Source organism: Danio aesculapii, chromosome 7, assembly GCF_903798145.1.
Source record: "Danio aesculapii chromosome 7, fDanAes4.1, whole genome shotgun sequence".
In the NCBI taxonomy this organism is placed as follows: Eukaryota; Metazoa; Chordata; class Actinopteri; order Cypriniformes; family Danionidae; genus Danio; species Danio aesculapii.
Window position 1 is genome coordinate 9,485,163 of NC_079441.1, and position 16,951 is coordinate 9,502,113.

The 16,951-nt window shown below is 35.6% G+C and overlaps 1 protein-coding gene across 2 annotated transcripts in view; it reads left to right on the forward strand.

The window, feature by feature from the left end:
- il16 (interleukin 16) overlaps window positions 1-16,951 on the forward strand; it is a 55,825-nt gene that overhangs the window by 9,099 nt on the left and 29,775 nt on the right. For both annotated transcript variants that reach the window (XM_056461023.1, XM_056461022.1), the window contains exons 4-12: window positions 1,770-1,872; window positions 3,837-3,985; window positions 4,798-4,908; window positions 7,594-7,708; window positions 7,868-7,941; window positions 10,521-10,740; window positions 12,286-12,403; window positions 14,638-14,770; window positions 16,631-16,730. In XM_056461023.1, the coding sequence (XP_056316998.1) occupies window positions 1,770-1,872; window positions 3,837-3,985; window positions 4,798-4,908; window positions 7,594-7,708; window positions 7,868-7,941; window positions 10,521-10,740; window positions 12,286-12,403; window positions 14,638-14,770; window positions 16,631-16,730 (1,123 nt within the window). The remainder of the gene's footprint in view (window positions 1-1,769; window positions 1,873-3,836; window positions 3,986-4,797; window positions 4,909-7,593; window positions 7,709-7,867; window positions 7,942-10,520; window positions 10,741-12,285; window positions 12,404-14,637; window positions 14,771-16,630; window positions 16,731-16,951) is intronic.

A 16,951-nucleotide genomic window follows, 5' to 3' on the forward strand; every position in this document is an offset into this window, starting at 1 on the left:
ATACAGCACCCACCTTTAAGCCTTGATCACACCGAATGCGCTTTTTGCATTGCCTTTTTTGAACAGTTTTCTAATGGCTGTAAGCGTTTTAACCATCTATGCAGCTATGCTTCCTGCACACCTCGCTTTTTAACCATCTGCTGTGCAATGCCTTTGAACCATTGTATGCTGTGCACCCACAGTTAAAAAAAGTAAACTGTAAGTGGAAAAATCAGTCGTGTCTTTTAAATTCTCCAATCAAATGAAACTGGAAGCTGGGTTTCCGTTGAGGTGACAGCATGTTTGCATTGTCAAGATGACTATGGAGACTTTTAAAGATGGAAAAGAGACTAGTGATCACTTTTTTGGGTTATCCAGAGCTGTATGACTTCACAAGTCGTGAATATCCCAATATTGTGAAATTACAATTAGAACAATATCCGCAGAAGCAATCGCAGACAATGTGCAGCTGATTCAGTGGTTGCATAGCAACATAAAAAGTGCAGTGCACTTCAATTCTTCTTATCAACAAAAAAGACTGTGGGAGGAAACTAGGCATGGGATGATAACCGTTTTCAAGGTATACCATGGCTTGGAAAAGTCAAGGTTTTAAAACCACCAAGATTTTCTGTAATACCGTTCCTAAGGTATCAGTAAGATTTTTTGTTGTTTTTTAAGACAACAATATCTTCAGCAGAAAAATATCCAAAGATGCCATTTTAAATTGTAAAGAAATCGGTGTTATTTAAAACTAATGACGACAGCAGAAGTCAATGATTCATTTAAATTATTTAGCCTGACATGTTTACTGCTCCAAAATATTATAAATCTTTCAAAAAATAATATATTGCTTTAAAAAGGGAATAAAGTATTTGTTTTATTACCCAGACATTTAAAAAGAACATTTCTCAAAGCAGTAATCACAATACCGCAATACTGTGAAACCGTGATATTTTTATCAAAGGTTATCATATCGTCAGAATCTTATACTGGCCCATGTCTAACACCTTGCATTCTCAGAATGGAGATGTGCGTTTGGTGTGATTGACCCCTAACTCCGTGATTTATGTAAAATAACTAGGGCCAGACGGAATCTGCAGACGTTTTTTGCAATTTCAGCGGAGAATTTTGGAAAAAATCTGCGGATTTCTGTGGAATTATTTTGGGAGTATCAAAACTAAAACCTTAATATGTGAAATAAGGATAATATCTTTTTAACTTGTATTTAATGTTTAAAATGCAAATCCAATTATATTCACTTTATTTGGTAAACAAAGCAAGTCTCTCATATAATATCTCTACAGAAAGACAGAAAATATTACTGTACAAACTGCATTGTTCATAAATCAGATGAACATTTTCATATTTCTATAGAGCTGCGCATCGTTGGATTTGCTCTTCAGTATTTGGACTCTCAGTAGTGATTATTAAACCACACTGAACTGAGCTCAACTGAACTGAACTTAAACACTACAAACTGAACTACACTGTTCCTATTTACTATGATCCTTTATGTGAAGCTGCTTTGACACAATCTACATTGTATAAGCGCTATACAAATAAAGGTGAATTGAATTGAATATTAGTCAATAATATTACTGTAATTATCTTAAAAACTGAATAAATATAGATTTACACACATTTACTCAAGTAAATAAACAGAATTAATGATGGGCTAAAAATCTGCGGAAATCTGTGGAAAATCTGCGGAATTCTGCATGCGCAGGTTCCGTGTGGGCCTTAAAAATAACTAATAACTTTTACTGTGCAATTTATGTTCATTTTTGCAGATGCCAATTATAAAGGTGTCCGACGAGGACGTCAAAAACCTTGACAATGAGGACCAAGGCTGCCAAGAGACCTCCTGCAAAAGATCTCGCTCCAATTCCACCAGTGAGACAAACAAGCCTGCATGAACACATCTGACATCTGTCACTCAGTGCAACCAGCTCAAATAATGTCCAGATTTACTGTCCTATTATTATTAAGCTTTTATTTCAACATCGTTCCTACTTCTGCCCATAGACATGCTATCCAACACATCTCTTCTTCGTTGCATAAACTACAACTAAACAACTAAAGGACACATTTAACAGATGATACTAACATTAACATATGAGACCCTGAGACCACAAAAAAGTCCAAAAATACATTGTATGGATCAAAAATTTAGATTTTTATGTTATGATAAAACTTACAAGAATATTAAAGAGGTAGTTCACCCAAAAACTTTACTCACTATTTACTCAGAAAGCTGAAAATCTGTATTGACATCCATAGTAGGAAAAACAAATACTATGGAAGTCAATGGCTACAGGTTTCCAACATGTTTTTTTTTTTTAATAATTTATTTTGTGTTCAACAAAAGAAAAAAACTCAAGGTCTTTGCATACTGAAGTCCAAAATTTTGTTTTCATATTCATATATTCATATTTCATATATTTTTTTCATTTTCATATGCGAAACATTTGTCAATTACACAAATCTTACACACAGAGTTCGATGCGTATTAATGGTATTAATTAATCCATCATGGAAAAAAAAAAGCCAAACATTTCAGAGTCAGTTCAAGCTGTGATGCTTTGTTCTCCTCTCTTTTCTCCAAAGTAGAAAAAGAAAGAGGAATAGGCTGCAAATTGTGTTCATCCAATACTAGCCCACATAGAGAACCAGAGTTCTCCTCCTTGTCAAAGAGCTACGCTAGATTATCCCCATTTGCAAAGTTTATTTCAGGAAAACTTCGATGCATTACTTGTGATCACGTTTACCTATGTAACATATGTACAGACATTACAGTAGATGGCGGCTACGTTGGTGTGTCGGAGCAACAAACTGAAACAGATTATGAGGTGATTATGTCTATGCGCAGTGTGTCAAATATATGGACACACACACCCCAGATAGCAACTGGGGAGAGGTGCGCCAGTCACTGAATCCAGCATATAGGGGTTCTCAATAGTCCAACACATTCTGTCTTGTTATGCACTGACTTTGTCAAATATATCTGTTTCTCAAGTGACTTTGTCAAAACACCTCTTAAAGCGCTTTATCGGATGCGAAAAACTGAAAAAAGAAATCGATGGCGGTTTGAATTTTTATATGACGGATGAAAGTTTCGGAGACAGTGTGTCAATTTGATTGACTTAACGTGAGGTTGAATTTATTTTTTTAACATGCGAAAATTATGGACGATTCGGTGTGCAATAACCTTCACACCCACAAAAATACTTTTGCTGCTTGTTGAAACTACTTATTTATAGTGAGTTAAAACACCACAATTGTCAAGTTTTTTTGAGGGGTCAACTTTATTGTTTTATGTTCAATCCACCTAAATTTTTTAACTAATTTAACTTAATTTGTGTTGGGGAAAACATGGAGGAATTATGTGGAACCCAGCTTTTTTTACTATGCATATAAGTTTTAAACAAATAAAAGTTCAATAAATGATAACAGAATTTTCTTTTTTGGGTGAACTATCCCTTTAAGATCATGATTCACCAATTTATGTCAAAATTTTAATTAGTAATATTCCTAAAAAATAGCGCTATTCCTTTAAATTCGGACAACTTTTAAGGCGATTTTCTCAGTTTTTTGATTATTTTTGAACTCTCAGATAATTCCAGTCGTTCACATATTTGTATCTCAACCAAATTTTGTCCTATCCTAACCGACCATACGTCAACAGAAACTTATTTAGGCTATGCCGCTTGTATGTAATAAATCACAATTTCCCTAAAAATGACACTTATGACTGGTTTTGTGGTCCATGGTCACATTTACACACATGATGTCCAGCTTGACAGCAGTGCACTGAACCGTCCTGTACTTACACGTTATGTAACTCCACGTGGTTTTAGGCGTTCACCCGTACTGGATCGGAGACTTGGAGACCATCATTATGAAGACGCCGGAGCTTTTCCCGTGTTCCGCCCACAACACCGCGGCCTTTTACGGCAACAGGAAGAGTCTCTCACAGCAGCTGGAGTTTCCGCACAGTGTTCCGCAGGTGAGTGAGACGAGCGCTCTGCAGGGGTTGCCAGGTCCGCTTAAAATGCACGGATTTTCCCTTAACTCCTTCAGACCCAAATTATGTTCCAAGTTTCTGAAAAATATAAAAGTATGATTTCACATTTCTATGCCACATTCAAAGTCACTTAAATCCATTTTCTTCCTCATTCTGATGCTCGATTAGAACTGCAGCAGATCAGCTTAACCATGTCTACATGCCTAAATGCATGAGTTGCTGCCATGTCATTGGCTGATAAGAAATTTGTATTTACGAGCAATTAGACACTTTGTACCTAATAAAGTGGCCGGTGAGTGTATATCTACAGACTCAAATGTAATCTGGCAAAAAAAAGTGCTCTAGATTGTAAAGACAAATGCCTAAAGTGTTAAACATGAATCATGAGTGGTTAATGAAAAAGGTGCAGATGTTCATACTTAAAAAAGAAAAAGTTTTTTTTCCCCCTAAGTTGAGGTCTTGTTTTGAACAAGAGCACAGCAGTTAACAGTGAATTGCCTTTCAGCTGTTGCACTTTATTTGATAAGGTCGTCATTATACTGGTAATCAAATAAATGACTGTTGCAGTAAGTGCTGGAAGCCTCTCTACTCTAGAAGTGCTTTTCGGCAAAGTGCTTTCCCTCTAAACCATCAACAAAGTGGCTCTTTTAATGAACGTCATGGGAATGGACGTGTAACACTGAACACATCTGCTCTGTGTAGCAGAATTTTGTGAAATGAAATCATCTCATATTGTCCTTTTTGACCCTCTGACCCGCATAACTGATTATTTGTGCTGTCCTCTGTCTCTGCAGGCTGTGGTTCGACCGTCTCGCTCTTTGAGTTCAGCGCATTTAGTACCTTCCTGCAGCAGCGTTCAGGCCTTCATCATCTCTAACATCGTCCTCATGAAGGGCCATGGCAAGGTAACCAAACACATTCATTCTAAGGGGCAAAAACAAGGGTTTTTGTTGTGATGTAACCATTTTGAGTTTCATAAATAAAACTTTTAGTGAAGACTTCCTTAATGCTAAAAGTGTGAAAACCATTCTAAAAGTGTAAAGAACATTCTGAAAGTTTGTAAAATTCTTAAAGAATAGAGAACATTCTAAAAGCATGAAGAACATTCTAAACACGCAAAGAACATTTTAAAAGTATGATGAACATTCTGAAAATTTGAATACCATTCTAAATACATGATTAACATTCTAAATGAACCTTCTAAAAGCATGAAAAATTATGAGAAGAACATTTTAAAAGTGTCAAGAACATTCTAAAATCGTGAACATCCTTGAAGCGGTATGAACATTCACAAAAAGCACAAAGGACATTTTAAAGTAATGTGAAGAACATTCTAAACAAGTGAAAGATATTCCAAAATAATGTGAAGAACACTGCAAAAATGAAGAAACTTATAATAATGTAAAGAACATTCTAAAAATGTGGGGAACATTCTAAAAGCACAAAGAACATTCTAAAATAACGTGAAGAACTTTCTAATATAATGCAAAGAACATTCTAAACATGAAGAACATTTTAAAAGTGACATTCTAAAAGTGTGGAGAACATTCTAAAAGTGTGAAGAACATTCTAAAAGTGTGAAGAACATTCTAAAAGTGTGAAGAACATTCTAAAAGTGTGGAGAACATTCTAAAAGTGTGAAGAACATTCTAAAAGTGTGAAGAACATTCTAAAAGTGTGGAGAACATTCTAAAAGTGTGAAGAACATTCTAAAAGTGTGAAGAACATTCTAAAAGTGTGAAGAACATTCTAAAAGTGTGAAGAACATTCTAAAAGTGTGAAGAACATTCTAAAAGTGTGGAGAACATTCTAAAAGTGTGAAGAACATTCTAAAAGTGTGAAGAACATTCTAAAAGTGTGAAGAACATTCTAAAAGTGTGGAGAACATTCTAAAAGTGTGGAGAACATTCTAAAAGTGTGGAGAACATTCTAAAAGTGTGATGAAAATTCTAAAAGTGTGGAGAACATTCTAAAAGTATGGAGAACATTCTAAAAGTGTGGAAAACATTCTAAAAGTGTGGAGAACATTCTAAAAGTGTGAAGAACATTCTAAAAGTGTGAAGAACATTCTAAAAGTGTGGAGAACATTCTAAAAGTGTGGAGAACATTCTAAAAGTGTGAAGAACATTCTAAAAGTGTGAAGAACATTCTAAAAGTGTGAAGAACATTCTAAAAGTGTGGAGAACATTCTAAAAGTGTGAAGAACATTCTAAAAGTGTGGAGAACATTCTAAAAGTGTGGAGAACATTCTAAAAGTGTGACATTCTAACATTCTAAAAGAGAACATTCTGAAAATGTGAAGAATATTCTTGGAATGTAAACAAACTTCTAAAAATGTGGAGAACCTTCTAAAAATGTTGAGAACATTTTTAAAATGTGGAGAACATTCTAAAAGCATGAAAAGCATTCAAAAAGCTTGAAGAAATTTGCAAAACTGGTAAGAACCTTCTAAAAGTGAAGAACATTCTAAATGCATGAAGAACATTTTAAAAGCTTGAAGAACATTCTGAAACTGGGAAAAGCATTCTAAAAGCAGGGAGAATACTCTAAAAAAACGTTCTTGAAGCATAAAGAACATCTAAAAGAACATTCTAAAGTGTAAAGAGCATTCTAAAAGTGTGAAGAACATACTAAAAGCAGAGAGAATATTTTAAAAATAGTCTTGAAGTATAAAGAACATCTAAAAGAACATTCTAAAGTGTAATGAGCATTCTAAACATGTGAAGAACATACTAAAACTGGAAGGAACCTTCTAAAAGCGTGAAGAACATTTTAAAAAGTTTTCGAAGCATAAAGAATTGTAAAACTATTCTAAAAGCCTAAAGAACATTCTAAAGGAGTGAAGAACATTCAAAAAGTCTTATGAACAGTCAAGAACATTCTAAAAGTGTAAAGAACATTCTAAAATAATGTGAAGAACATTATAAACATGGAGAACATCCTAAAAGGTGAAGAACATTCCAAAATAAGTGAAGAACATTATAAAATATGTGAAGAACATTCTTGAAGCATAAAAAACATTGTAAAATGTGAAGAACATTCCAAAATAAGTGAAGAACATTATAAAATATGTGAAGAACATTATAAACACGGGAACATCCTAAAAGGTTAAGAACATTCCAAAATAAGTGAAGAACATTATAAAATATGTGAAGAACATTCTTGAAGCATAAAAACAATGTAAAATGTGAAGAACATTCTCTAAATTTAAAGACCATTCTAAAATAACCTGAAGAACATTCTAAGCATGAAGAACATTCTAAAAGCGTGAAGAACAGAATAGTGTAAAAATATTCTAAAAGCCTAAAGAACATTTTAAAAGTGTGAAGAACATTCTAAAAGTCTCATGAACAGTCTTAAAAGTGTGACAAATAATCTAAAAAATGTTAAGAACATTCTAAAAGTGTGAATAACAATCTAAAAGCATGAAGGTCATTCTAAAAAGCGTGAAGAACAATTTTAAAACTTATATTTAATGTGTGTGTGGGTTTTTTGGGCTGTGGGGAACAGATTTGATTTTAATCACATTGACTTTTGACAAACAATAAGATGTATTGTATGGTCATCACAAATCTTTCCTGTTGTTCCAGGGTTTGGGCTTCAGCATTGTAGGAGGCAGAGACAGCATGTATGGCCCCATGGGGATTTATGTGAAGACCATCTTTCCTGGAGGTGCAGCAGCTGCTGATGGAAGACTACAGGAAGGTGGAACCACTAGTTAAAATATTACACTGTAATTGATAATGGTATAATGTATTCAGACACTTACTTCAAAAATCCAGCGTTGGAAATTTTATAGCAACATTTACAGCTGCCTTAGCCAACAGTGAATAGAAAACTGTATGAAGTGTTTCTGTTCAACAGGAGACGAGATACTGGAACTGAACGGTGAATCTCTGCATGGTTTAACCCATGAAGATGCCTTACACAAGTTTAAAGTGAGTAAATTCATTAATTTAATCATTTTCCTTTGGCTTAGTGTCTGATTTATCAGTGGTCACCACAGTGGAATGAACCGCCAACTATTCTGGAATTTGTTTGACGCAGTGGATGCCCTTCCAGCCACAATCCACTATTGGGAAACACCCATACACTCTTGCATTCAAACTCATACACTATTGACAATTTAGTTTACTCAATTCACCTATAGCGCATGTCTTTAAACTGTGGGGGAAACTGGAGCACTCAGAGGAGCAGAACATGCAAACTCCACACAGAAATGCCAACTGACTCAGCTGGGACTCGAACCAGCAACCTTCTTACTGTAAGGCACTGAGCCGCCCTAACTTGTAAATTCTGGCCCACAATAAATAATTTAGGGAATACATCCAGTATGTAATGTTGATTTGTGTTGTTTCGAAGGCTGATTACTGATAAAACTCTAACTTTAATAAAAAAAAAAGGGGTAAAAGGTCACAATAAATTATTATTTTTTTTAATATACAGACGTGGGCAAAATTGTTGGTACCCTTCAAATTTGTTCATGCCGTTTTCTTGTAAACGTTATATCTGCTTTTACACAAAATCTGATTTTCATGAGCTTATTTTTTTGTCATTTTTGATTATTTATTACTTTTTTAGATTTTTCTGATTATTTCAGTGACCACTGTGGGTTTTTCTTTGGAAGAGTGGAAAGGTGCCAACAATTTTGTCCACTTATGTACATTCATTTATTAAATTTTCTTCGACTTAACCCTTTATTCATCAGAGGTCGCCACAGCGGACTGAACTGCCAACTTATCCAGCATATGTATTACACAGCGGATACCCTTCCAGCTGCAACAGTACTGGGAAACACCCATACACACTCATTCACACACATAAACTACGGCCAATTTAGTATATATATATATATACGGTATATATACATTTATTCGTTTTCTTTTTGGCTTAGTCTCTTTATTAATCAGGGGTCACCACAGCGGAATGAACCACCAACTTATCCAGCATATGCTTTATGCAGCGGGTGCCCTTCCAGCTGCAACCCATCACTGGGAAACATCCACACGCACTCATTAACACTCATTCACACACATACACTACAGCCAATTTAGCTTACCCAATTCACCTATAGAGCATGTCTTTGGACTATAGGGGAAACCGGACCACCTGAAGGAAACCCACATAAACACGGCGAGAACATGCAAACTCCACACAGAAACACCAACTGACCCAGCCAGGGCTTGAACCAGTGACCTTCTTGCTGTGAGGCGATTGTGCAAACCACTGCGCCACCGAGCTGCCCCATATACATATATATTCACAGTTTTCAGATATTCATGTATGAATGATATGAAATCTAATGTTTAATTGGAAAACAAATAATTGTGTTCCAAATTGGGAAACAGATTTTTTTTTCAACACATTTTATTAACTTATTTAATAACTAATTTATATTAACTCACTTTATCTGTCTTTGCCATGATGACAGTACGTACTATTTTAGCTTAAATTGCAATTTAAAGGCTTAACTAAGTTGATTAGTTTAACTAGACAAGTTTGGTTAGGTAGGCAAGTCAGTGGACAACAGTGGCTCTGTAGCCAATTGAAAAATAAATAAATTATTTAACTCTTCTTCTTCTTCTTCTTCTTCTTCTTATTATTATTATTATTATTATTATTATTATTATTAATTACAGCCAGAAGAGAAATAAAAATGCAACTTTCTCCAGAAGCAAAATATAGTAGAAAATAGTGTAAAAATTGTCCTTGCTCTGTCAAGCATCACTTTGAAAATATTTGAAAAAGAATTCAAATGAATCCAGAATCAAACAAAACGTCAACACAGGCTCATTCGCCATTCAAACGGCGCTCATTTTCATGCTTACCTCTGTATTGACGCTTACCTCTTTCCCGCTGTTACCAGTTTGTCCAGTAGCTCACCATGTATGTCAGTGGAGTTGAGACTGGTCAATCTGTGCTTTTGGAAACACTATTGGTTAGGTTTAGGGAAGAAGAAGGGAAGTCAGTCGGTCAGTCAGTCAGGTGAAAGCGGCATCTGGTGGATTTACAGGAGAAAAGCAAGCGCAAATAACACCTGTGAGGGAAATTTGAGATCTAAAAAAGCATACACAGCTGCCTCTGGTGGATACACAAAAAAAAAACTGCAAAAAATGAACCTCCTGGGAAGTATTTGGCACTCTCCAGAAATGTATATAGGGGTACGTTTTCCAAACTGAACCTGGGTTGCAAAAAGTGCTTCAGAGGTAATTGATGCTCTTTGGATAAGGGATTTATGAAAATACAGGAAAAAACATAAGTCTAAGGCTTTGAAAAGTAGGTGTAAAAATTAAAAGGCCATTATTGAAAATTGTCAATAAAATAAAATTAATTACTTTTTTATATTATGCAATTTAGAAAAAACAAATAAGCAAACACCTCACAAAGCCCCCCCCCCCCCCCCCCCCCCCCAAAAAAAAAACAAAGTGCCATGTATCTGTTAATTAAAACATCTAGTGAACTTCTTGATCTGTCATGAATCTGTCAGAAGCAGTAACCTGTGTGTCTCTTTCTGAAGCAAGTGAAGAAGGGTTTGCTGACGTTGGTGGTCAGGACAAGTCTGCGGGTGGGCGCAGTGATGGGCAGTCATGGCCAGGTGTCTCAGCTCTGCAGATCCAGATCTCTGAGCTCCAGCACCGCTATCAGTCGAGTCAGCGCTGATCTGGGGGAATACAACTGCCTGAATAACCCAGCAAAGGCCCAGGACAGAGTCATGATGGAGATCACGCTGCACAAGGGTTAGTATCACATCTTACGCTTTCATTTTATTTTTATCACATGTGACCCTGGACCACAAAACCAGTCATAAGTGTCATTTTATAAAAACGTACACTGGTAAAATTGTTTGTAAATTACAGTATTTAACTGTAAAATTTCACTGTAAGAGAGTTACTGTATTTTAAAGTTGCATTGTGAAAATTGCAACACAGGCTCATTGTGAAAACGTAGCCCTGTGGACGTTTCTGGAGACAACGAATTATGTTAGAAATGTGTTGAAAAAAAATCTTCTCTCCATTAAACAGAAATTGGGGGAAAAAAATAAACAGGGGGCTAATAATTCAGGGGGGCTTATAATTCTGACTTCAACTGTATATTACATCCAAGTTAATTGTGCTGTAACTGCAAAAGGACAACTAAAAAAAGGGATAGTTTACCCAAAAATGACATTTCTACCATCATTTACTCATCCTCTACTTGTTTCACAACTATTTAAGTTTCTGTCACACAAAGGAAGATATACTGAAGAATATTGGGGAAAAAAACATTGACTTCCAGTGGGGTTTTCTTTTCTTACACTGTTAAGGATTTTTGTAAATTACACATTATTTAACTTTAAGATGAACTGTATTTTACTGGAGGACAGTTACGCATTATGTTACTGTATTTTAAAGTTGTATACTGTATATTTTACAATAGTTATGCAATACTGTAAATACATACACAGCAAGGTAAATGGTGCTGTAAATGTAAGTACAGTATTTTCTGTAATTGATTTACAGCAAGTTACTGGCAAACTGAACTGTAATATGAACTGTGAGTTACACAGTATGTTATTGTATTTTAGTGTTGTATTGTGAAAATGACTGTATATTTTATAATAAAGATATGCAATACTGTAAATACACATTCAACAAAATAAATGGTGCTCTAAATGTAAATATGGTATTTTTGCTGTAATTTATTTACAGGAGGTTACTGGAAAACTGCTGCCAGTAAGTTACTGTAGATTTTACAGGAATTTTTTAACAGTGTATACTCTGTTCTCAACACACTGTTAACGATTTTTGTAGATTACACCGTATTTACCTGTAATATGAACTGCAGTATTTTACTGTTGGACAGATATACAGTATATTACTGTATTTTAAAGTTGAATTGTGAATATTAATGTATATTGTACAGTAAATTAGATATAGAGATATTCAATACTCTAAATACAGCAAGGTGAATGGTGCTGTAAATGTAAATATTGTATTTTACTGTAAATGATTTACAGTAAGTTACTGTAGATTCTACTGGAGATTTTTAACAGTGTACAATAAATGACAGGGGTTGTTTTATCCCAACATTCTTCACATCTTGTTTTGTGTCCAACAGAAGAAGTAAAAGTTAAAGTAAACCGCTTAAAAGTAAATCACTGAGTGTGATTAAATGCTGAGGGATTTATCATTACTTTACATACTTACAAGTAGTAAATATACTTTAAATGACGATCTCATCTGTCCATTTGTTTTAAGATTCCATTCATTCAATTTGTGAATATGTTTTGCACATGTTTGCAGAGATTGGTGTTGGTCTAGGCATTGGTTTGTGTTGTGTACCGTCTTCCGGCGGCTGTCCAGGAATCTACATTCACACACTGTCTCCTGGATCTGTGGCTCACATGGATGGACGATTAAGGTTTGAAGATGATATATCTTTAAAATATGAAATAATGACACTCTATTGTTTTGTGTGAGTTTTATAATGCAACTTTGAATACATAGAATCTTAACAGCACTCAAATCATGTTTTTTTAATTATGTTTACTGTTAAAATCTGTTTTATAAGTATGTTATATGTACAGTAAATATTTTTTTCTGAGCACTTTAAATTTCTCGATTCACAAACTCGAAATAATTTAGTTTACATAAAAAGATTAACATATCTATTGCAAATGTCCCATTGTTTGCAAAGAGATTTAAGTCAATGTTTAATGTACAAAAATGATAGTAGTGTTTTACATAGCATTACAACAGCATTGCAATTAATTATTGCTAAATTAAGCAAAGGCATGAAATTAGGCTATACTAAAATAATGTTTTCTTGAACTGACATAATAGATTTAAGTTTTTGTGTCAGATAATAACTACACTCTGAAACATGCTGGGTTGTAGCTGGCTCAAATATGGACAAACCCAACAGTAGGGCTGAAAAAAGTTGAATTTAACCCAGCATTGGGATTGTCCATATTTGACTTGATATTGGGTTAAAACAACCCAGCATAGTTTAAAGTGCAGCTATGACTTGTTAGCATGCTAAAAACCATTATGTTCATTAATATGATCTTTTTTTTATGAAACACTTATTAGTATTAAAAGCATTAGTAGAATTCAAAGAATATTTGGCTATGATACAGGCATTTAAAAATCTGGAATTGGATGGATGGATAAAAGGACTGGATGGATGGATGGATGGATGGATGGATGGATGGATGGATGGATGGATGGATGGATGGATGGATGGATGGATGGATGGAAAACTAAAATGAATGGATGGATAAAAGGACTGGATGGATGGATGGATAAAAGGACTGGATGGATGGATGGATAAAAGGACTGGATGGATAAATGGACTGGATGGATGGATAAAAGGACTGAATGGATGGATAAAAGGACTGAATGGAAAAATAGATGGATGGATGGATGGATGGATGGATGGAAAACTAAAATGAATGGATGGATAAAAGGACTGGATGGATGGATAAAAGGATTGGATGGATGGATGGATGGATGGATGGATGGATGGATGGATAAAATGACAGGATGCATAAAAGGACTTAATGGATGGATGGGTGGATAAAAGGACTGGATGGATGGATGAATGAATGGATAAAAGGACTGGATGGATGGATGGATGGATGGATGGATAAAATGACTGGATGCAAAAAAGACTGGATGTATGGATGAATGAATGGATAAAATGACTGGATAGATGGATGGATGGATGGATGGATGGAAAACTAAAATGAATGGATGGATAAAAGGACTGGATGGATGAATAAAAGGACTGGATGGATGGATGAATAATTGGATAAAAGGACTGGATAGATGGATGGATGGATGGATGGATGGATGGATAAAATGACTGGATGGATAAAAGGCTAGAGTTTTGCCCCATGCAGTGTATTTTTGGTAGTTTTTGTGGTTCAGGGTATTAATCTCTGAAGCCTTGTTACACGTTAATAAGTTAATTTATTAAAGTTCTTTCTATCTATCTATCTTTCTATTTATCTGTCTATCTGTCTGTCTGTCTGTCTATCTGTCTGTCTGTCTGTCTCTTTCTATCTATCTATATTTGTGGCAGATTCCAGATTACCTTCCAAATTCCAAAATGCCTGTATCATAGCCAAATATTCTTAAATATTAATCTAACAAACATACATCAGTGGAACTTAGTTTTCAGAGGGGTGTATAGATCTCAATTTTCAAAAAAAAAAAAAAAGACCCTTACGATTGGTTTTAGGATCCAGGGTCACACATTAAAATGTGAAATATGTCCAACAGTATCTGGATGCAGACTTGGATTTGCATGCTGAGATTGCATATCTCAGACACAATCCACTAAATGGTGCTAGTAGTGACGTCACTGTGAGGGGTGGGGTTAGGAGTGGGTATTAAAAGCATTGCAGGCAGCTCAGCTTGCACCTGCACCGACCCATCTCAATATGTCTTTTCTCATACTCTGTGCTGTTGAGTTTGGATCACTTGTAGTTAAACCAAATATATAAACGTCACATTACAATATAAAATGTCAACACTTTTATTTTTATAAGCGTGGTTTCTAAAGTTAACCGAACTGCAGCGCTGTGGTTTGCTGTAATAATGTGTGTGGTTTGCTGGGTTGTTAGTGAGTTTGGTGTGGATGTTTTTCAGATGTGGTGATGAGATCATGGAGATCAATGAGACTGTGGTCTGCAACATGACGCTGAACGATGTGTACACGGTTCTGAGCCAGTGCAGCCCGGGCCCGGTTCATATCATCATCAGTCGACACCCCGACCCTAAAGTAGGTATAACCTTCCTCATAGAGCATCACAGACCATGTTTAATAATCAGACAGACGCGGAGACACTTCACACTTCATTATGACCAGTCAAACCAGCACTTTTGTTTGCATAGCTATAGTTCTGAGTTGTCCACTGTGGAAATGTATTTGTTTTACTTTTTTTAAAAGTCTGCATAAACTGGAAGTAGCTGAGACTTTTATTTCAGTATGTTGATGCACTTCCAACTGAAACAAAATATTAAGTAAGGGGCGGGGCGTTCTTTTTGCGCATCACTTGCTTGCAATCACAGAATTGAGTTTCAATGGAAGTCTATGGAGCGAAAAGTGAAATGAACTCAATTTAAAGCTGTGGTCCAGAGTGTATTATTAAGGCTTGGTTGTGTTTATAAGATGCAAGGCAATGTGTGCTTATGCTTCATTTGTAAAAAAAATAAATCACATTATTTTTTCATCAATCTTACTTTGATTACATACAGCTACTCGGCTAACATGAAGACGTAACATATTTCCTAGTTCCTCTGAAAGGCCCGCCCTCAAGAGGCTCTGATTGGTCAGAATAATGTGTTCTGATTCGCGTATTGGCTCCACACCACCATGTCACGCCCTTACAAGCACACACTTTTGTACTGTGTAAACAGTCAGTCAGAGCAGCTGTTAGCAGCATTAGCTGCCTGAATCAGACAAAAAAATGAAGAGCACACAGCTGAACCTCACGCCTGCTCTCTAAAAATAAAATCTGACAAGTGCCTTTCACATATATTCAGAATAAGCATGTGTAAGTAATATGAAACGTTCATATATCTTTTGTGAGTTCATTATCTGAGATGTAGAACGCACGGAAAGTGGCTGCATAGAGAGACACTGCAGAGCTGGTGAAGATTCAAGGGTTTGACTGATAAGGATGAGATTGTTGCTGAAATGTTAGCGGTGCTAAACAGCATTTCTCGCTGTTTACATCCTTACTTACAACCTCGCTACAATTAACGCAAGATACTGTGCATGTCATAGATCAATTTTTTAATGAATTAAAATTAATTACAGGTTGTTGCTCACACTCCACAGCTTCAACTTTTTGGAGCTGCTCCTTTGAGGAGTTTTTAGCCGAATCCAGCGCTGAACTGAGAGAGATTCTGGAAGCTGTCCTTTGTCAAATGCTAGAGCTATATCTTTTTTATAATTCTCTGGAACATAATTAAAATTAAACTATAAGCACTTCTATCTTTGTGTCATGTCCTTTGGAAGCCCAAATACTTAAACAGAAGAAGCTCAGTGGAAATAGCAGCGTTTGGATGGCATTTTAGTTTTCTCTGCTATAACATGACAGCACCTCTGGCCACCCCCTCTGCTGTGCAGGGTGTATGCACGTGGTAAATGCACCTGAACCTGAAGCGTTTGTAATCTCATTAGCCTGGATGTATTTTTTGTAGTCCCCAAACTTAGCTGTAGGCTTTGCGTTAAACTTTGACCATACATTCAGAGATGTTGTTTAAGTTCACACAGCTACATTACACATCAACTAAAGTTTCAAATATGATATCGTAATGGACCACCCCTTTAATTAATCTCAAAGTTCAGTTCCAGTGTGCATGTTCAAATGTATCAGCCTGATCTGACAAACAATTGTAACTATTTTTATTTTTGTCAATTAAGTGGCTAATTCATATGTGGTTAGTCGTATGAAAATGTAAGATTTTAAGAAAATGTAAGGAGTGGCACCAAACCCCACTCCTAAACCATCACTGTAGGATGAGTAAATCATACTAAATTGTACGAATGATACATATTCACACAAATTAGCCACTAAAATCAAAAAGCTACTAATAGCAATGAGATGCCATTGAAACGGATTTGTGTGTGTAGGTCTCTGAGCAGCAGCTGAACGAGGCCATCTCTCAGGCGGTGGAGAACAGCAGATTAAGGAGAGACAGGAGTCAGTGGAGTATGGATGGATGTAACAGCAGTGAGTCCCTCATCTTGTGTTTTGCTCCGAAATAATTGTTGGACAGTCATTTCTAAGACCAGATTCACATTTCTAGGATATCTGAAGCCTGTGAGGCTATGTCTACACTAATATGGATGAACTGGAAAACACTCCATGTTTTTTGTCTAAAAACACTCCATGTCCACACTCATTCATTCATTGATTTTCTTTTCGGCTTAGTCCCTTGATTAATCAGGGGT